Here is a 19,429-nt window from a genome sequence, read left to right as displayed (position 1 = left end):
TGATCCAGCCCTATCACTCTCATCAAGATTGTGGCAAGTGCTTCCTGACTGGTCTCCCTAACCTTGACCGCCTGGGGTCTCCACATTGCAGAGAGTGAGATATTTGGAATGTACATCAAATAGCGCCACTTCCATTCCCAACTCTCTCCACAGTGGTTTCCCACAACGCTCCAAATAAAACAGAACCCATTACTGTGACCTACTGATCCCTGCAGCCTTTCCAACCCTGTCCGCTTCACATTGCCCTCATTCACCGTGGTCCTGTATATACCAGCCTTCCCCGAGGGCACCACATCCATTCCGAGCCCAGGGCTTTGCCTAGGCAGCTTCTTCACTTTCTTCCAGTCCCCGCACAGTCTTCTCTGCCCGGACCATCTGCTTTATCTAGGTTTATGTTCCCTGTTCATTGGCTTATTGTTTGTCTCCCTCCATTGGAATGTCAGACCCTCTAGGGCCCTGACAGGGGCTGTGCAATGACTGGCCAAAAGTATATATAAATCAGTAAGTATCTGTGGAATAAATGAAACCATCTCCATTGCCTAAGTTTTGGGATAAACTTCTTAGAAAACATCCCTGACTTTATGGATGCACAGCAAGGAAGGAACCAGATCCCTAGATATTGTGATGGGAGACAGTACAAAGAGGACCCCTGGGCTTGCCCTGTGCCAGCCCAGCTTTCCCCCACAACAGAGGTGTGGCAAGACTGGCTGCACCTGTAGGCCCCCGAGTCTCCAGTAAGAATGAGAATCCAGGGCTGCACCTTGACCAGGCATCTGGGTCACTGTTGACCTCCCCTAAGGTCAGCTCCTGGGTCCTGGGGAACCTGGTGAGGGACAAAGTCACATGCTCAGGAGGTGGGCCCACATTCCCAGTTCTGTCTCGGCAGGTGCTTTGGGACCATACAGGTTTATAAAGCCTGGCCCCTGTTCCTAGAGTGCTGTGGTCAGGACTCCCCCAGGGAGAGCAGGTGCCAGAAGGCAAAGCAGGGATGCTTGGCGGCCTCGGGGAGGTGCAGACAGGAGGAACACCCAGATTCCCAGAAGACTGGTGGACTCTGCTTGGGCTCAGTGGAAGGGCCGGAGGTTCCAGGAAGCAAGGCAGGGAACAACAAGAAAAGTTCGAAAAGGCCCTGTGCTGGTGGGGCGGGGGGGGGAGGTGGTGACCTCGCAGAGCTCACCCCTGCCACCCATACTGCCATTCGTTCTGCAACCTGTGGCTGAGACTGCGGCTCTTTCCTCTGAACAACTGAACTTTATCCCAGAGGAGCGTGCTGGTGGGTGAGCCTGCAGCCAAGTTCCCAGTCAGGACGCAGCAGAGGGAGAGATAACACACAGATGGGCAGGCTCTGCTGGGATACGGACTCCTAGAGGAGGCTGGTTCCCCGGGACCCTGGCTGCCCCCTCAGGTGGTCAGGGAATGTGCTCCACCCAAATCCTACAAGTTGCTTAGCTACAGGGAAGTCATTTTTCACTGTGATGTGGGAGATACTGTGCTTTTTGGAGGTTGTCTATAAAACAAGACATTAAAATTGCAAACCCGGTGGGAGCCTGTTCAACTCTCAGTGTGCCTGACTCCCCGAAGAGGGGAAGGTGGGCCCCAGCTCAAGCCCCTTATTTCTGAGACATGGGCCAGAAGGCTCAAGATAGAATCCCCACGACCAATGTGCTCACTTGGACGGGAAGAGAAGGTCGGTCCGTCTTCCCTAGCACAAATTGCAGTCCAGTGTGTCTATACCGGTGGAAATCAGGGGTCCAGGTGTCCTTCCTAGTCCCTCCACACCAACGGAGATCAGGAACCTGTCTGTATCTGTCTTCACTGGGGAAAACCAGGGTTCAGTACTCTTCGCAGGCAGAAATCAGGGCTGGTCTGTCTACACTAGCGGAAATCGGGTGCAGAGCTACAGCTACTGGTCTGAGAACAAAATGGCAAGTTTCCGAGGCTTCGTGAGAACAAAATAAAAGAAAATGCCACCGCCGCTCCATCTCCAGAGGGAGGAGCCCCACCGGGCCCCGCCCAGGTGAGCGCGTCAGGTCGAAGCACTTGCACTCAGGGTCCGCCTCCCAGAGGGGAGGTGGTGGGGGAGGGAAGGGGGACCCCCGCCTTCGCTCGTAGACCCCTGGGGTGGGGATGGTTAGTCTGTGCTCCCGCCAGGCAGTACTCACTCGAGGTGAGACCCCGCCCCCCTCCTGGGAGCTCCCTGCAAGGTGAGACCCCGCCTGCGAACCAGGGGGTGGGTGGGGCTGAGACCCCGCCTCCGAGTTCCCGCGAGGTGAGGCCCCGCCCCCGCCCGGAGCCCCCGCGACGTGAGATCCCGCCCCGGTCCGTCCAGCGCTTCCGCCGCCGGGCGCGGTGGGGGTGCGGCCGGAGAGGGTCCGCCTGGCCCACTGCGGGCCTCACTCCCGCCCCGGCTCCGGGCGGTGGCCTCCATGGGGACGTTGGCCCCTGAGGCTGGACAAAGGCGGCACCACCATGGCTCTCAGCGCGGACGGCTGCGGCGACAAGGGCTCCAGCGGCCAGGTAAGGAACCGGCAGCGGGGAGGTGAGGTCCTGAGCGCCTCCGCTGCAGCAAGGGGAGGGAACTTTGACTTTCTCCTCTTTGGAACACAGTGTAGCAAACTTTTCCCTTAACCTTATGAATATTTATGAGGAAAATATGCTTTCCAAGACAGATTTGCATTCCTGGGGTCTGAAAGGAGGGCAGAGGGAGGGAGTGTAAGACAAAAAGACATTTGTGAAATTGTTGCCAAGGATGAGAATGTTCCTAAGTTACTCAGCTCCAAACTGGTAGGACAATCCAATGAACTATGGTGCGCAAAAGGCACAGAATTTTTACTGAAAGAAATACCAGGATTGACTTTTACATTGGAAGGTCAGTGGGTTGAAAATAATGAACGTTGTCTAGTAATACAAGATAGTCGTTTCAGGTTTGGAGAAATGTAGTGAAAGCTGTTTTGAGTATCGCTTCGTGTGAATTGCAAAAAAGTGCATTGGGTTTGTCTTTCCCTTTTTCCAGTGAAACTAGAGTAAAGTGTTTGGTAAAGTAATTACACTTGATTCCTGTTACCTGACAGCATTTTTACTTAAAAAATTTTAGCTGTTACTTGCAGGTGTTTAATTAATAATTAAAACATGCAGTCCAAAATTAAGTTAAATGTAATTGAAACTGTGCCTTTATAGTACCTTATGAAATGGCTGTGCTACACAGGGCGCAGGCACTGGGAGGGGAGTGAGCGTCTCAGCTTCCTGGAGAGAGATTTCAAAGTGGACAGAGTGAGGTTTGGCTTCCGTTCCCCAGCCTGCCTCACATGTACAGGGTCTCTGGGTCAGGGGAACTCTCGAGGTCACTTTATGGGAAATGTTTGCTCTCACTGAAACACGTTCAGAGGCTGAGATGTTTAACAGCTCGCTACACGTTTCTATTCACGATTGGGTCCTATCTGCAGAGCTGGGCATCAGCCACCCAGACAGCAAACCCACTTTTGCTTCTTTGGTGACACGCATTTTGATCTCGCTGTGTTGGGTCTAGTCTGCAAATGTGCAAGGTGGCTGTGGACTGTCCAGCTGGGCAGCAGAGAGCAGAGCCATGACATCCCAGTGGGTGGTGTGCCTGGGAGGCAGGTAACCTGTGGTGAGCAGGAGAGACCTCATGTTTTATCCCATTGGATGGGTCCAGTGTGGGTCTAGTCTGAAATGGCCTTGGTGAAGACTTTGGTGTATACGGCACCAGTTAGTTTCTGAACCTGCTGGTGGTCTCACGTGAATACTTGTAAAACCTAGGAAAGAGTATGGGAGGCTCCAGGTTCCCAGATCCCAGCGGCTTTGTAAGAAAGTCATTCAAAACCAGTTCACAGGCCACCGCCTCTCTCCTTCACACAAAACCGTGTCCTCTCTTTATGCTTGAACAGAAATACAAGTCACGTACAGCCTGCGAGGCCCAAACAGCAGCCTGCTGGGCCCTAACGGCAGTCTGCCCAGGCTGGATACCCATTCTTTGGATGGTGGAAAGCGAGGCTCTTTGTTGCCTGTGTCTCCCAGACAAGAAGCAGCCCTGAAGCTGTGGTTTCCCTCTCTACGCCCCACGTGGCTGTGCCCTGAGGCACTGGTGCATCTGCTTGGTATTGAGCTCTGGGTTTCAGCTGGTCAGGAAGCTTGGGCGGGGATTGAGAGTTCCTCACCTGCATCCCTCTGCCAGGGCTCTCTGGTCCTCAGCTCAGCTGAGGAGAATGAGCCTCGCATACCTCTGAGGGGTGGCGAGTCGAGAGAGGAGGCTGGGGTAAGGGAGGTAGGGGGAAGTGGAGGATGGGCTGAGTCCTTTCCTGCATGAGTTGATCCTGGGTGCCTGCGGAATCTGGGGTCCTATGGGGAGAACACATGCCTACGTTCACTATTTACTCTCCAAGGGGCCAGGAGGGCGGTGCTCATGGAGTGGGGAAAAGACACCAGACCCCAGCCGGTGCCTAGAGAACAGACCTGGAGTCTCAGAGATTGCATGTGCACCTGCATCCACCCTTCGTTAGCATCCACCCTTTGGGCTGGTAGTTCAGCCTCTCCGAGCTTCGGTCTGTGCACATGTGTAGGAATAACACATGGCTCACCTACCTCTTGGAACATTGAACAAAAAGAAAACAGAGAGACAGGACTCATGGACATGGACAACAGTGTGGTGATTGCTGCAGCTGGGGGGAGGAGTAGGATGGTATGAAGGGATTAAGTGGTGATGGACGGAGACTTGGGGTGGTGAACGCACAGTGCAATATACAGATGGGGTGTTGTGGAACTGTGCACCTGAAACCTGTATAATTTTGTTAACCAGCGTCACTTCAATAAATTAAATAAAAAGGAAAAAGTTAAAAATAACATATGGGTATGTAGATGGGTATGTAGATACTTCTGGAAAGGAAACCCAGTTCCTCATTTAGCTGAACGTCCCCAAGTTGAGCACCGTCTCTGCCCTGGGACACCGTGATACCTGGGACACCTTTCCAGGTGTTTCCTGGTGTCTCTGTTCACATCTGGGCCCAAATTCCTTTAAAACTCCTTACGTTCCTGAGACCTAGTAACGGGGTTAAATCTAATGCAACAATAGTTAGGAATTAATTCAAAGTTCTGCACTACAATTGATCAAGTCAGCCAGGTCATAAGTATGTGTACCCCTCCTGGAGAAGTCTCGCCTGCCTGCAGCCTCCTGACCTGGGGCCCCCGGTCATTCATGGTAGGCGTGGCCCTCAGAAAGCTCCCCCAGTCACGCTGCTTGCAGCCCACTTTGTGGCATCCCCGCCCCCGCCCCACCCTGGCCCCTTTCCTGCTGGGTTTCTCTACACGTGGGCCTCCACAGGAGGGTCTAAACTGACGTCACCTGTGTCTGGATCTCCTTGATTGCCTGTCTCCCCAGGCTTTATTTCATTCCCCTGGTTTCTCTGGTACCTGGAATAGTGCATGTCACACAGTAGGTGTCACATGGTGGTGACCCTCCCCCCCTTCTAAAGCCCACTTTTGCTCCCCCGCCCACTCCCAACCTTCTGTGGGCCACGCAGATGCAGAGGCTGCCCTGGGGAACCTGAGGGAGCAGCCAAGGCATAGCTCATTCTGGGAAACCTTCTTTGTCCAAGTGGGATATAGTCAAAGCAGACCCAAGACAATCACAGAGAAAGGCTCAATAAACCCTGGTGTGACGTAATGAATGTGCTTTGTGTGTGTGTTTTGGGGTGGGGATGGTGGTGAGCAGAGCAGAAAAGAAATGCCTGAATGTGTTTCAAAGAAGTGGAAAGGGCAGCCTGGAGGATGACCCCTCCCTTCATGGTCAAGTGGAGCTGTGGTTTGGCGTGGCAGAAACTCTTCCATCTGTAATTAGCTGTGAGCCATCAGGTGACTGACTGCCTGGAGAGTGAAGGGGTTAGAATGAGTTTCTGAGAGCTCTTGACTCTGTCCCTCCCAGAATGAGACAAAGGACAGTGAGGCACAGAGGCAGTGGCTTGGTGGCTGGGACGTTGTCTGTGTAGCCGCAGGGGCCTGAGTTTAGTCCTGGTTTCCCCTCGAGTGGGTGGGCAGGCCAGCCCCTCACCTCACAGTCTCACTGTCTTTAGGAGGGAAATGATACCGGTATTACAGCTGCTTGGAATAGCATCTGCAGTACTTGAAAAATGTTAGCTGCTACTCTGTGATTCGGTATAGGGATTTAACTGCAAGTACAAAAAAGGGTTGAGTTTTCACTTTTTGTCAAATCACTTAAGGAAAACGGTGAAATTATCTTCCAGGTTTTTTTTGTACTCAAAGATATCAACTGGGAAGAAGAATTATGACTACAACCAGGTACTGTTTTTGACAATATAATCATTTATTTTTTTAAAAAGAAATGTTTTGTGAAAGTGCCCAAATCCAGCTCCACTTGGTTCCAAGGCTGCAGAGCTTTCCTTCTGGATTATTCAGAGACTAAAGCAAACCTCATTGGAACAAGCCTGTAGTCGGTCTGGAGTCCCTCCCTCGGTGAAGGAGTGAGCGCTTAGTTCTCCAAGTGATGTCTGTGTGTCCAGAGACTCGTGGTAACTAGCGACATGTGCCGACTAGCCTCAGAGAAGAGTGTGACCTGTGTCCCAAGTGCGGTGTTAACTAGGAAAAGCACGTGCAAGGGCTGTTGGGGACAGAGAGCAACAGCAGTGAGGGAGAAAGATATTAGCACGATTTCTGGAAGGTACTGTAACTAATTTTTAAAAAATTATTTATTGAGGTGAAATTGACTTACATAACATAAAATTACCCATTTTCGAGCCAACAATTCAGTCACACTGAGTGCATTTACAACCCTGTGCAGCCACCATCTCTGTCTAGTTCCAGGACATTTTCGTCACTTCAAACCCCTGCACCCATTAAGCAGTATCCCCCCAGCCCACCCTCTCCCAGCGCCTGGACCCACTGATGTGTTGTTCTCTGTGCATTTATCTACTCTGAATATTTCATGTAAGTGGAATCAGACAATATGTAGCTCTTTAAACTGTGTTCAAATGCATATAATGTGGAGCTGCTGTGAAGCCACTGGACCTGCCCACTCCCCTGTGGCCGAGAACAACTGGGTCACAGCGAGGATGCTGCTCAAGAAGGGCCCAGAGCCGTGAGGGCCAAGCCCCAGCAGGCCATCTTAGTGACTCAGAGGAGGAGATGTGGAGATTTCCAAGAAGTGTGCCTCTGGCCAGAACAAATAGCATCCGATCATGAAGAACATGGCCAAGCTGGACGGGGAGACTGAGGAGCCACATCACGACCAGGTGTCCCTGGAGATGGGCAAGGTGATCCAGCAGGGCCAGCAGAGCAAGGGACTGGTGCAGAAGGACCAGGTGACAAAAATCAACGAAAAGCTGCAGGTCATTGTGAACTAGGAGGGGGGACAGACCATTTCTATTGGCCAGGCTCTGGGCAGAATTGAGAGAGCCAGTGGCCTCAGGCTCCAGGGGAAGGGCAGTGGGAAGCTGACTGAGAAGGGGCCAATGGGAAAATGCACACAAAGCCTCCAAATCAGTGCATTCCAACTGATCTTGTCTGGCTGGTTCCTCTCGACCATCCACGCCAGCATGGGTCTCTTCGCATGGCCGAGCAGAACACAGGGTGTCAGCCCTGCCTGGGAAGCCCCTCTACCCGAACCTGCTATCAAACAGAACCTTGCAAAGTGTTTGCTTCTCCTGACTTTTTATTCCTCCTTACTCCCCAATCTCAAATTGAGGTGCAAAACGCCACCTTCCTCTCCCACGGTACTGGCCCAACTGTGGGTGTGGTTCCTGGGGGAGCAGAGTGGGACCCCCTGCCATGGGCGGGTGTGGGGTGGAGTGTCCCCATCTGGTCCAGGACAGGGAAGATGCCACTCTAGACTGGCTGTTAGAGGCACTAACAAACATTGGCTGCCCTTCAAAAACACACATAACATGAGATTTACCATTTTAACCAATTTTAATGGTTAAATGTAAGTGTATGGTTCAGTGTATTAAGAACATTCCTGTTGTTGTGTAGCGGTCACCTCCATCCATCCCTGTAACTCCTTCATCTTGTAAGTCAGAAGCTCCGTGCCTATTAAATGCTAACTCCCATCCCCCATAACCCACGGCCCTCGGAGACCATCATCCTACTTTCTGTCTCAACACTAAGGACCTCATATAAGTGGAATCACACAGTATTTATCTTGTTGTGACAGCTTATTTCACTCAGCATAAAATCCTCAAGGTCCATCCACGTTGCAGGATGTATCAGAACTTCTTCCTTTTTAAGGCTAATAATACTCCATTGTATACATACACTACATATTGGACCATTCTCATCTTTTGACTTTTGTGAATAGTGCTGCTGTGAAAATATGTTTATAGGTTTCCGTGTGTACAGATGTTTTCATTGTGGGGTATATACCTAGGAGTAGAATTTCACGGTCACATGGTAATTCTACGTTTAACTTCTTAATGAACCACCACACTTAAATTCCCAAAGCTTAACCATTTTAAATTCCCACCAGCAATGTATGAGGGTTCCGATTTCTTCGCAGCCTCACCAACACTTATTTCTGGTTTTTAAAAAGTATTATTATAGTCATCCTCATGTGTGTGAAGTGGTATCTCACTGGAGCTTTGGTCTGCATTTCCCTGCTGCGGCAGATGTTGAGCAATTTTTCATGTGCTTGTTGACCATCTGTGTGTCTTCGTGAGAGGGCTGTCCATTCAGTCTTTGCCTGTTTTTAAAGTGGATTGTTTGTCTTTTTGTGTAGAGTTTCAATATTTATTTATCTAATCTGGAAACGGGACTCTTTATCAGATATATGATTTGTAAATCTTTTCTCCCACTGGTTGATTATCTGTTTACCTCCTTGATAGGGCCCTTCGATACACAAAAAATTTTTATTTTGATGAAGTCCAATTTACATATTTATATTTGCTTTTGTTTTCATTGTCATATCTAAGAATCATGGCCACAAACAAGGTCTTGAAGATTTATCTCCATTTTTTAAATAAGAGTTTTATAGTTTTAGCACTTACGTGTAGGTCACTGATCCATTTTTAGTTAATTTTTGTGTATGGTGTGAGCTAGGCATCCAACTTTTGTTCTTTCGTGTGTGGATATCTACTTTTTCTAGCCCCACTTACTGAAATTGTTAACCTAAGAAACATCCGAACCTGTAGAGAATTTTTATGACTTTATTTAAGCCAATTTGACTACAATTGCTGGGAAGCAAAATCTCAACAGATTGAGAAAACGTCTGGAGAATTGCAGTTTTGCAGCTTATTTTATACATGAGAATGAAAGGAAGAGGTGTTGGGGTACCTGAGTTCCACTGGTGTTAGATGAAGGGGGCGGGAGAAGCAACGCAAGGAAACCTCGGAGCTTAGATTAAAAGCAACACAGAGCGGAACATAGTTGTTTTTCATTGGACGGTACAGGATTGTCCATATTTACAGCACATGGAGATGACATGCCGGGGACAAGGTAACCATGAAGGGTTCGTGGTCTCTTGCAAAAGATGTTCTGAGATTTCAAAGGTACGTTACCTTAGATGCAAAAAGACAATAGACAAGCTTACTTGAAGATTGACCTTTACCAAGGAAGCTATAGGTCTAGGACGTGACTACCCACCACGACCTGCTTTTAGTTAGGAATTTGTATGTTCAGACTGTCCTGTGTGGATACTTTCAGTCTTTGAGTGTGTAAGGCCCACCATGCAGGCCTCCCCTGAGCTCATCAGGTTTAGCATGTGGTCCCTCTTTGTCCACAAAATTACTTTTCGCTTATTGAATAGTCTTGGAAAACTGGCTGAAAGTCAATGGGCTGTACCTATATGGGTTTATTTCCAGACCCTCAGCCCTGTACAGAACTTTTATGAATTTATTTGAGACAACTGACAACATACGCCAGGACGCAAGATACCAGGTGCTCAAGAGAATAGCAGTTTGCAGTTTCTTTTATGCATTTGGACTTAAGGAGAGAACAAGAGGAAGATAACATGACGATGGAGGGAAGCCAGGCAGGGATTGGATTGGAAGGCGGGGTGAAAGGGGGCATTTCAAAGGTACATTAACTTAGATGCACAGAAACAGTGGCTAGGGCTTGCCTAAGGTAAAGACAAGCCTTTTTGTAAAGAAGTTCTTTACCTGGGGTGTGACCACCCACCTATACCTGCCCAGTTAGGAATTTATGACCGGATCACCCTGAGGCAACTTATGACAGAGCCTGCTTTTCTTCTATAATCTCCCCATCCTTAGGTTAGAAATCTACCCAAAGGATGCATTGATGACCAACCTTTTGATCAGATAGTGGTCTCACAGCACTCGGAAGGCTTGTCCTGAGGATGTCTCGGTATTAACGTCATCTTTTTGACCACTGAGGGTGGGGCAGTACTGTAAAAGCCTGGAGCGTGAGTTGAGGCCAGGTTTTCCTGAAATGGGAAGGGCAGGTAAATGGAAGGCAGTCGAGTCATGTGGTTTTCTTGTGAAAAAACACTGAGTTGTTTCCATCCTGTAAACTGTCATGATCTGAGTTTCGCCTTCTGCCTCATTTCTCTGTATTCAGCATCGAGTAGTTACATAGTCATAGAAAAAGTACCAACAGTTATGTTATACATGTTCAGTTGGACTATATGGAAAAACCCAAAGAACGAGTATAACTATTATGAATGATGTCATTAGCACACAGATAAAGACAATTAAACAGAATGGTTTCAGAGTTCACTATCAGGCATACAAGCCTTGTTGACATCTTGGGACAGCTGCCTACCTCTGATATCTGTGACTTCTCATCTTTGAGGAGTTTTAATGTCTCTTATAGGCGGAGGCAAGTGCCAGAGACAGGTGGATGTCCATTCATGGTTAGACTTCTGGTAAGGTCTGATCCATGAAGGCTGGAGAGTGTCTTTTATTTGGTGTCTTTTTCAATAAACAAAATCTCAGGGTGACTGTCAATGACATTTAAAGCCTTGAACTTCTGGGAGCTCACTGTGAAAGGAAGCATTTACCAACTTGGCATTTTCTTAAAGTAACTCTTTCAAACCTTAGTGATAGAGTAAGATGTCTCCCTTCAGTAATGCCAGCTCATAAATTCCTTCATTTAATTTCAGCTTAAATGCACTATCATGCAGGTTGGATGCAAAAACCAAAAAATGGGGAGCCAGGAAAAGAACCAAGTACCTACTTGGGTTCCCCATAGCCCCTATATTTTTTATCACTTAGCCTCATAAATATATCTCCTATACATCAAAGTAAATTATTAACGCAAACTTATTTTTTAATTTTTTAAATATTTATCTTTAGAAAGGAAGGGAAGGAGAGAAACATCAATGTATGGTTGCTTCTGGTGCATCCCCTGCTGGGAACTGGCCCCTGCTGGGAACTGGCCTGCAACTCAGGCATGTGCCCTGATGGGGAATGGAACCGTGATCTTTTGGTTCACAGGCCCGTGCTCAATCCACTGAGCTACACCAGCCAGGGAACACAACCTTATTTTTGTAAAACCCAAGTAAAATAAAGACATGTCTGTTCTCCATAAACCAACAAACTTAAGCTAAATTTTATTTAGTAAGGTTTAATCTTGTAGCACAACATTAATCTTGAAAAGCACGAATTAGTTTCTGAGAATTTTAGACTACCTAGTCCTTACAGGCGCTTGCCTTTAGTTTTAACAATACCACCCGGAGGCAGAATGTTATCTCACATTTACAACATACCTCATTGACTCACTCAAACAGACAGGAGAGCGCAGTGGGATAAAAATTTTGTTTTAGTGGCATTTACAACAAGCCAAGTTCCGAACGACCTTCCCCCCTTGAAAATAAAGACAGCCATGTCCGGTACCTTAAAAAACTGAGTGGCCACTGAAGTGACATCATTAGTTGATCTATTTATCAACATGCTTTCTCTCTCTCTCTTTTTTCCTGTAAATCTTTTTACATGGATTCATTTTAACTTAGGAGAGAAAGCCTTTTTAAGTTCTGAGACAGTCTCTAATCATTTTCTTTCCACTCATTCTGCCTGACTGTATAGCTGGCTTTTCCTAGTTGCGCACACCCAAACCAGTGTAGAAGTATCTAAGGATCCTCACCATGGCCGTCTGGGTATTAACAGGAGGCTGACTGTCGTGGGGCTTGTTGGCCATGGAGGCTTGTTGACCACGGTTTCCTGTGCCAATGTTGAGGTCTGCCAAGTCTGAACGTGTTTCTAGGGCAAACCAGCCTTTATGAGCACATCTCCGGAGAAGCCAAATGAGGCGGGTGTCCCTGTGGGACCACTGCACACCCTACAGGACATTTTTCATTTATCCTCTCACAACCCCACAAAGATTCTTAGTCATCGAAGAATACCCAGGCAAGGGCCAGGAAGCGCCTACTGCACGCCAGATTACCATGAAGATTATTACCGTAATAATTTTCCAGGGTGAACCCCGTCCAGGGTGCGCTGCCCTTCTCCCCTGAGCCCCCACTGGCTTCTCCAGGATTGGCTGCACTGCCACACTGGACAGCCCCGGGGCCCATCTCCGGTTCAAGGACCTGAACAAGTCGTCACCCCACTTGCCATTTGTGTTGGGGAAGCAAGTGTCCTTTCTCTTCTGGAGCTAAAAAGATTCAGTCTCTCAGTTAACCAGCAAAGGTTTTGTTCAGATTGCTTTGAATATTGATGACTTCTTAAGAGTAATAAGTCTTTCAGTGCATGAATGCAGGATGCTTTCCATTTATTTCGGTTTCTTTAATTTCCTTTAGCAATGTTTTGTAGTTTAAAGTGTATGAGGCATTCACCTCACTGGTTAAATGTAAATTATTCTTTTTGGATACTATTGTATAATGGAATTGTTTTCTTAATTTCCTTTTGGATTGTCCATTGCTAGAAATACAATGGATTTTTGCATGTCGATTTTATGCCATGCAACTTTTTGAATCTGTGTATTGGCCCTAGTAGGTTTTTTGTGGATTCTTTGGGATTTTCTGCACACACAGTCATGCCATGTGCAGAAAGACAGAGTTCTACTTTATTTCTAATTTGACTGCTTCATTCTTGATTTTCCTTCCCAGACTTTGTTCACAGTGCGACCCATTCCTCAGGGGTTCATTGGTTTTGAATTCAAACACTGTCAGTAACATACAGTATGTGAGGTGGGAGAACCGGGCCCCCACCCTGGGGAGAGAGAGGCTTTGGACCACACTGACCAGAGAACCCGGGGCATGTTCCAACCACACACATTTGCTTCCCCAGTTGTTCCTGTGTGCAGGGACATGACTTCTCCCTCCCCAGGACTTGCTCACAACCACACACCTTTGCACTACATTCAGCCACCACTTTGGATTTACTGTCGTTATTTGTGGAATTGCTGCCAGATCCCTGTGAGGATGCAGCAAGCCTGGTCATGCCTTCTGCAGTTGCAACACTGTCCTGAAAGGACACAGAGGTCGAATAGTTGACTAGTGTCTAGTCAAATTCCTCCCTCTCCTCCACCTCCCTCACCTCCACCTCTCACCTGTCTTTATTTACCCGCTTCTACCCTCACCCACCTCCCCCCCACTTACTGCCCCTCTGCTCGCCTCCCCCCTCACTCACCCCCACCACTCACTCACCTTCACTCTTCACTCATCTTCGCCCCCATTCACCTCCACACCTCAACCCTCTCCATTGTCATTTGCTTCCCACCCTTCACTCAAGGTGAGGCCAGCTGGGAGAGAAGCAAATTGTGAAAATTCAGGGTAATGAACCTGTGGTCACTTGAGGTGAGAACTGCCACCCTAGGGGCTCAAGGAAGCCTACATGTTATAATTAGAGTGGCCGCATCATTTATTGTCCAGATTGGACCACTTTGAGGGGGGAAGAAGAAGTAATGCCAGGACCACGGGTAAAAACTCAGATCATTTGAAGAACCTTGTGATTTGGGTCATCATTTCCTCCTAGAGACTTCATTGTTAACGACAGGAGTAAGTCCCTGCTGTGGATGGGGATGCTCAGAAATCGGGTATCTACCGACTCCCTCCCACAGCCAGGTGCTGTCATTCCAGTGGGAGCACTTTAGAGCCAGGCTGTGCAGACATGCCGACTACACAGCCAGCCCCCAGCCCCCAGCAGGTGTGGGCACAGCCTCTGTCGTCACGAGCCAGCCCACTGTCAGGTCACCGCCAGGCCCAGGCTGCCTGTGTACCGAGCTTGGCTGCCACTGGGCACTGCAGCTCTTGTCAGTGGTTTTCCAGTTTGCACCAATAGCTCCTTTCCTCTGTGCCAGGGGTGACAGACTCATTTTCACTGGGGGCCACATCAGCCTTGTGGTTGCCTTCAAAGGGCCAAAATAATTTTAGGACTGTGTAAATGTAACTACTGCTTAACTGTTAAGGAGCTGAAATTATATTCAGCCCTTTGAAGGCAACCACGAGGCTGATGTGCCCCCCCCCCCCCAGGAAAAATGAGTTTGACACCCTGGTCTATGCTGTGTTTGTCTTGCTTGCATCAGAAATCCCCTGTTCCGGAATACCAACAATTGGTCGGCCTCCTGCCCTGCCCATCCTGGGTGTGGGTTTGGGCTCCATGCTCTGGCTTCATCTTCAGACTCAGGATCCCCAACAGTTTTGTTGAACGTGTCTTTCTTGATCCTTCTTTGGGCCGCAGGTGGGAAACCTCAGGAGCCCGTTCACATCTGTGCAGCCACACGTGCCAGGCTGGCCTTTGCCTGGGGCCTTGTGCTTCCTGCACCAGCCTAATGGTGACTTTCCTGGGCGAGGAGGCCATGCAAAGGGCTACTCAGCACTCCAAGTACATACATCATGGGTTTCTCATTAGCATAATTTTATTGTTTTTATCATGTATATAAAGCTTGCATTTCCCTTAAAATACTTTAGATCATGCTTTATCCTGTGCCACTTACTTTCCCTCCTGCACTCCAGTACTGCCTCATGAGGTGTTCCTATGGAGCTTTCCCAGACAAACGTGCCGTCCTGAAGCCTTCCTCCAGCCTCCTTCTGGAGTAAACAAAGGTGCTTCGGTCCAGGCCCAGCACCAAGCCCTGAGAAACCTCAGCTGGCTGTCAGCACTGCTTCCCAGACCACCTCAGCCCAGCGTCAGCAATCACTGTTGCACTGAAATTAAAGATTTAGAGATTAAGTCTAAATCCTGGGGTCCTTTAGGAAAAGCACAGGAATCATGCCTAATTTAAAGCACATCTGTGGTCTTTCATTAATACCATAAATTGGGGCCTTCTTACCTTAACTGTTAAATCAGATTAGGACCTAGGTACCAGCTGTCTTCAGGGCACCATTGAGCAGAGCAGCGCCCCCAGTCTGTGGGAAGGGCTCCTGCGCTCCGGCTGTGAAGGGCGCGCATGAGACCGACTCCTGACTGTGGTCGCTGTGTAGTAAACCCGCTGTGGGCTGGGGTCCCTGCTCACAGGATGCTTAAGGAAGGTGTCAGGTGACGCTTTTAAACTAGCAGTGCAGGTATACATTGGCACACTCCCACTCAGCGTTTTTGAACCTAACTTGTAAAAAATTTATGTTGGAATATAACCTGAAAGTGCAAGGAAAAAAAAAAAACATGTAACTGTGATTTAGGTGGAATCTGCAGTCAGATCTACAATTTAGAAAAATTAGTTTCAACCCTTCCTCCAGAGTATCAACTGGAATTAGTTGTTTTTCTGTTGGAAACTGGGCGGGAAAGGTGTGGGGACGCCAGGTGTGCCACTGAAGACAGGATGCTGGGCAGACGCCGGCAAAGCAGCTGGACCCAGACAAAAGGTAACTCGCTCTGTTTTTGAAGGTGGTTTGTTTTGGCTCCGTTTACCAGTATGTGAACCAAAAAGGACAACAGAAACCTTGGAGGGATGAGAATAAGTTTTGCTTTTTATACATGAGAAGCTATACACCTCATTGAGCCAACACATTTCAAGAGCACTTTCCTTTCCTGACCCAGGGTTTTTCAGATAAACTAAGCAGGAAGGAGTGGCTGTTACCAATTGTCCTAAAGAACTGCAGGTTCGGGTGCAGGGTCCAGAGACGGAGGGGTGCTCGTGGACCAAGCAGGCCCCAGCCTCGGGGTGGGGTCTCTGCTCCCCCAGGCCCCAGGTCTGGAAGGAGGGCCCAACGCAGAGAACCGGGTTTGGTGTGATGAGGAGCACAGGAGATGAAGTTGGTATCATTCTGGTCCAGCCATGGTTTAGAACGAACAAAACTCTTACTTCCAGCTGAAATTACATTTCAGCACGAGGAACCCAGTCTGGGCTGATGGTGGTTAATAAGTCATATGTACTTTTTATCAAGTACCTTCAAAGAACTAAACAAATTACAGAACTAAATTCTGCCAAAATGCCTTGAAAAACCAACATTTTATTGCCAGTTTGCCTTGTGTATTAAAAATAAAAAGCTTTGAAGTCCTTTTAAGATAAAATACATTGTTACCATTGTGTAATAATTGGTAAATTATTAGCAATTTTCCCATTTTACAAATGGATAAACCAGATGTGTAGAAATCTTGGGGACTTTATACTATGAAAGGGCCAACAGAGCGCCCCGGTGACATTTGCATGTAGTGTCATCTCTCCCCACCCCCACCACCGTTGCCTTGGGCCCCGCGGACACTGCCCACTGCCTGGGCAGCCTCCTCTTCTCTGGCCCCTCCACTCAGGCCCCCTCGGTCCCTTCCCGGGGCCTGCTGCTCACCCTGCCAGCCCCGCCTTCTGCCTGCCCCGCCTTCCGCCAGCCCCGCCTTCTGCCTGCCCCGCCTTCCGCCAGCCCCGCCTTCTGCCTGCCCATTCTTCTGCGTCTCCCGCAGTTTCTTTTCCCCTCTGTGCAGAGGGCAGGGATAGGTGTGTTGGCCGACCCCTGCAGGATCAGCAGGTGAACAGTAAGGTGGGGTCACCTCCTGCTCGCTGCTGGCATGATGGGCTCCTGTGCCCAGGGCAGGCCGTGATCTGGGACCTTGTGCTTGCAGCTGCTTTTGTGCTGGGGACAGGCCAGGTGAACATGCAACAGGCATCGAGGACTGTGCGTGACTCCCCACGCGCAGCCATCGTTCCCTAACACGCTGCCCCCTAGAGCACCCCAGGACCTTCACAGCCCCCTACTTGGGAATTCCCCTGTAGCTTATTAGGCTGTCAAGTGCAAAACCAAAAAACAAACAAACAAAAAAACCCTGCCCTGGCTGGTACGGCTTGGTGGTTGGGTGCCAGCCTGTGAATCAAAGGGTTGCCCGTTTGACTCCTAATCTAGGGCACATGCCTGAGTTGTGGGCCCAGCAGGGAGTGTGCGAGAGGCAACCACACATTGATGTTTCTCTCTCATTCTCTCTCCCTTCCTCTCTCTAAAAGAGGAATCTTTTAAACAGCCTCCCAAAGCTAACAACAGGACTTTAAATGGCTGCATTAGACACTTTCCATGCACTTGACCATGAGTAGAAATGGGCACTCCCCAACAGACAGAAGTGCCTGGTGGCCGTCCCCTCCTTCGCAGGCTGAGACCGTCGACTGCCCACCCTCAGAGCACACAGAACAAAGCTCTTCCTTGGCTGAATCATGATGGATCACGTGTCACTGTAATTAGTTGAAACTTGATTGTTGAATCAGAGAATGGTGTGAGCAGAGCCCTCCCTCCTCCATGTCTTCACCCAGAGCCGCAGCCGTGCAGAGCCAGGCTCCACACCACGGGGCAGTAGGGGGAGGTGGGTGACGTGGGTGGGGCTGCCCCTCAGCTGCCTGGCTGGAGTGCCTCCCTCAGACTGGGGTCAGCAGCTTTTCTGTGAAAGGCCAGACAGTAAGTGTTTTAAGCTTTGAGGGGCCATGCAGTCTTGGTCACAACTACTCAACTCTGCTTTTGTCACACAAAAGCCGCCATAGGCTGAGGGTGGCTGTGTTCCAATAAAACTTTATTTATGGACACTGAAACTTGAATGTCATGTGATTTTCACATGACAAACTAGTGTTCTGGTTATTTTCGACCACCGGGTCATGGTTGGTGGACTGCAGGGCCTTTTGTAGAGAGCAACAAGGACAGAGCTGGGTGACACGGTGCCCACGCATGCAGGCGAGTTCCCGAGGCAGTGTCCCAGGGGAAGATTAGGGGCGTGCCCGGTGGAGGCAGTGTCACCAGGCGATGGAACCCCATCGGGTCCAGGCCATTCTGTGACGTGGTAGCTTTGATAGAACAGCTAATGACATGATTGCAGAGTTAACGTAGAGCTGTGGGGCGGGTGGCTTTGTCGGTCATAGGAGTTAAGTGTGTGAATGTGGTTGTAAACTATGAAGTACCCTTAGTTACCACACTGTGGTGGTTGCAGCATTACAGTGGGGGTTCAGAGGCCACATGGTGGGCAGGTATGCCGATACCCCACTGGCGGCCTGGGAGCCGAGCCTTCTGGTCCCATGGTTTAGGGGCAGCTCCTGGAAGGGGGCCTGAGGGTGAACGCCCCCTCCCCTGAACTCCGCGCTAGCAGCTGGGTGGCCGTGACACCTCCATACCCTGCAGCTGCCTCGGCTTCCTGTCCTTTAAAGGAAGGCACTGATAGTCTTGCTGTCTCTGAAGCTCTGTTTGGGGAGGTTGATTTTTATGATTTTGTTTGATGACATAGGATTGGGTCTATTTATTTGTTTAACTTGGAGCCCCGGAGAGGAAAACAGGGACCTCACGACATGGCAGAGGAATGAGAGAATGAGAGCCTCCTGGGACAGGAACAGGTGCTGTGCTGAAGGGGGACACAGCTGCTGAGCTGGGCATGTTCCGGCCTCTGGTCGGGAGCGAGGGCGAAGCCCCCAGGAGGAGAGCCTCCTCCCGCAGGCCCCCTCCCGAGGTTCCCACCTTCCGCCCTGGCAGCCACCCTGTGAGCCCCTGTGTGTGTAACAGAGGAGGAAACCAAAGCCCTGAGTAGAGATGGAGCGGGTCACCCAGGCCTGGCCCCTTCCCTTATACCTAAGGCCACCTGATACGAGTAGGGACCTTGAGGTCCACTTAGCCGTCCTGGCTGGGTTGGTGGCAGGTGTGAGAGGGGAGGATCCAAGTTCTTCCTTCAGAACAGTCAGCCCAGACATCTTATCACGACTGCGGTGGTAGCAGCTGCTCTTCGAGGTTTGCTGTGCTGCCCAAGGACAACAAGAAGAAAAAAGATGCTGGAAAGTCAGCCAAGAAAGACAAAGACCCAGTGAGCAAATCTGGGACAAGGCCAAAAAGAAGTGGTCCAAAGGCAAAGTTTGGGACAAGCTCAATAATCTAGTCTGGTTTGACAAAGCTACATATGACAAACTGTAAGGAAGTTCCCAGCTATGAGCTTCTAACCCCCGCTGTTGTCTGTGAGAGACTGAAGATCCGTGGTTCCCTGGTTCCTTGGCCCGGGCAGCCCTGCAGGAGCTCCTTAGTAAAGAACTTGTTATTAAACTAGTTCAAAGCACAGAGTTCACATAATTTACACCGGAAACACCAAAGGTGGGTACACCCCAGCTTCTGGTGAAGATGCATGAATAACAG

General features: G+C 49.4%; 1 protein-coding gene and 1 pseudogene across 4 annotated transcripts in view; both read left to right on the top strand.

Moving 5' to 3' along the window:
- The first annotated feature begins 2,343 nt into the window (after window positions 1-2,343).
- The window catches only part of PLEKHG4B (pleckstrin homology and RhoGEF domain containing G4B), an 83,235-nt gene continuing 66,149 nt past the window's right edge, over window positions 2,344-19,429 (top strand). For all 4 annotated transcript variants that reach the window (XM_053657187.1, XM_053657188.1, XM_037137383.2 and 1 more), the window contains exon 1: window positions 2,344-2,517. In XM_053657187.1, the coding sequence (XP_053513162.1) occupies window positions 2,470-2,517 (48 nt within the window). In that variant the 5' untranslated portion in view covers window positions 2,344-2,469. The remainder of the gene's footprint in view (window positions 2,518-19,429) is intronic.
- On the top strand, window positions 7,008-19,422 carry LOC119043360 (uncharacterized; annotated as a pseudogene).

Source organism: Artibeus jamaicensis, unplaced genomic scaffold (genome assembly GCF_021234435.1).
Source record: "Artibeus jamaicensis isolate MK-2021 breed Jamaican fruit bat unplaced genomic scaffold, CSHL_Jam_final scaffold_369, whole genome shotgun sequence".
Classification (NCBI taxonomy): Eukaryota; Metazoa; Chordata; class Mammalia; order Chiroptera; family Phyllostomidae; genus Artibeus; species Artibeus jamaicensis.
Note: the sequence above shows the minus strand (reverse complement) of the source record. Positions and strands in the feature narration are given on the sequence as shown.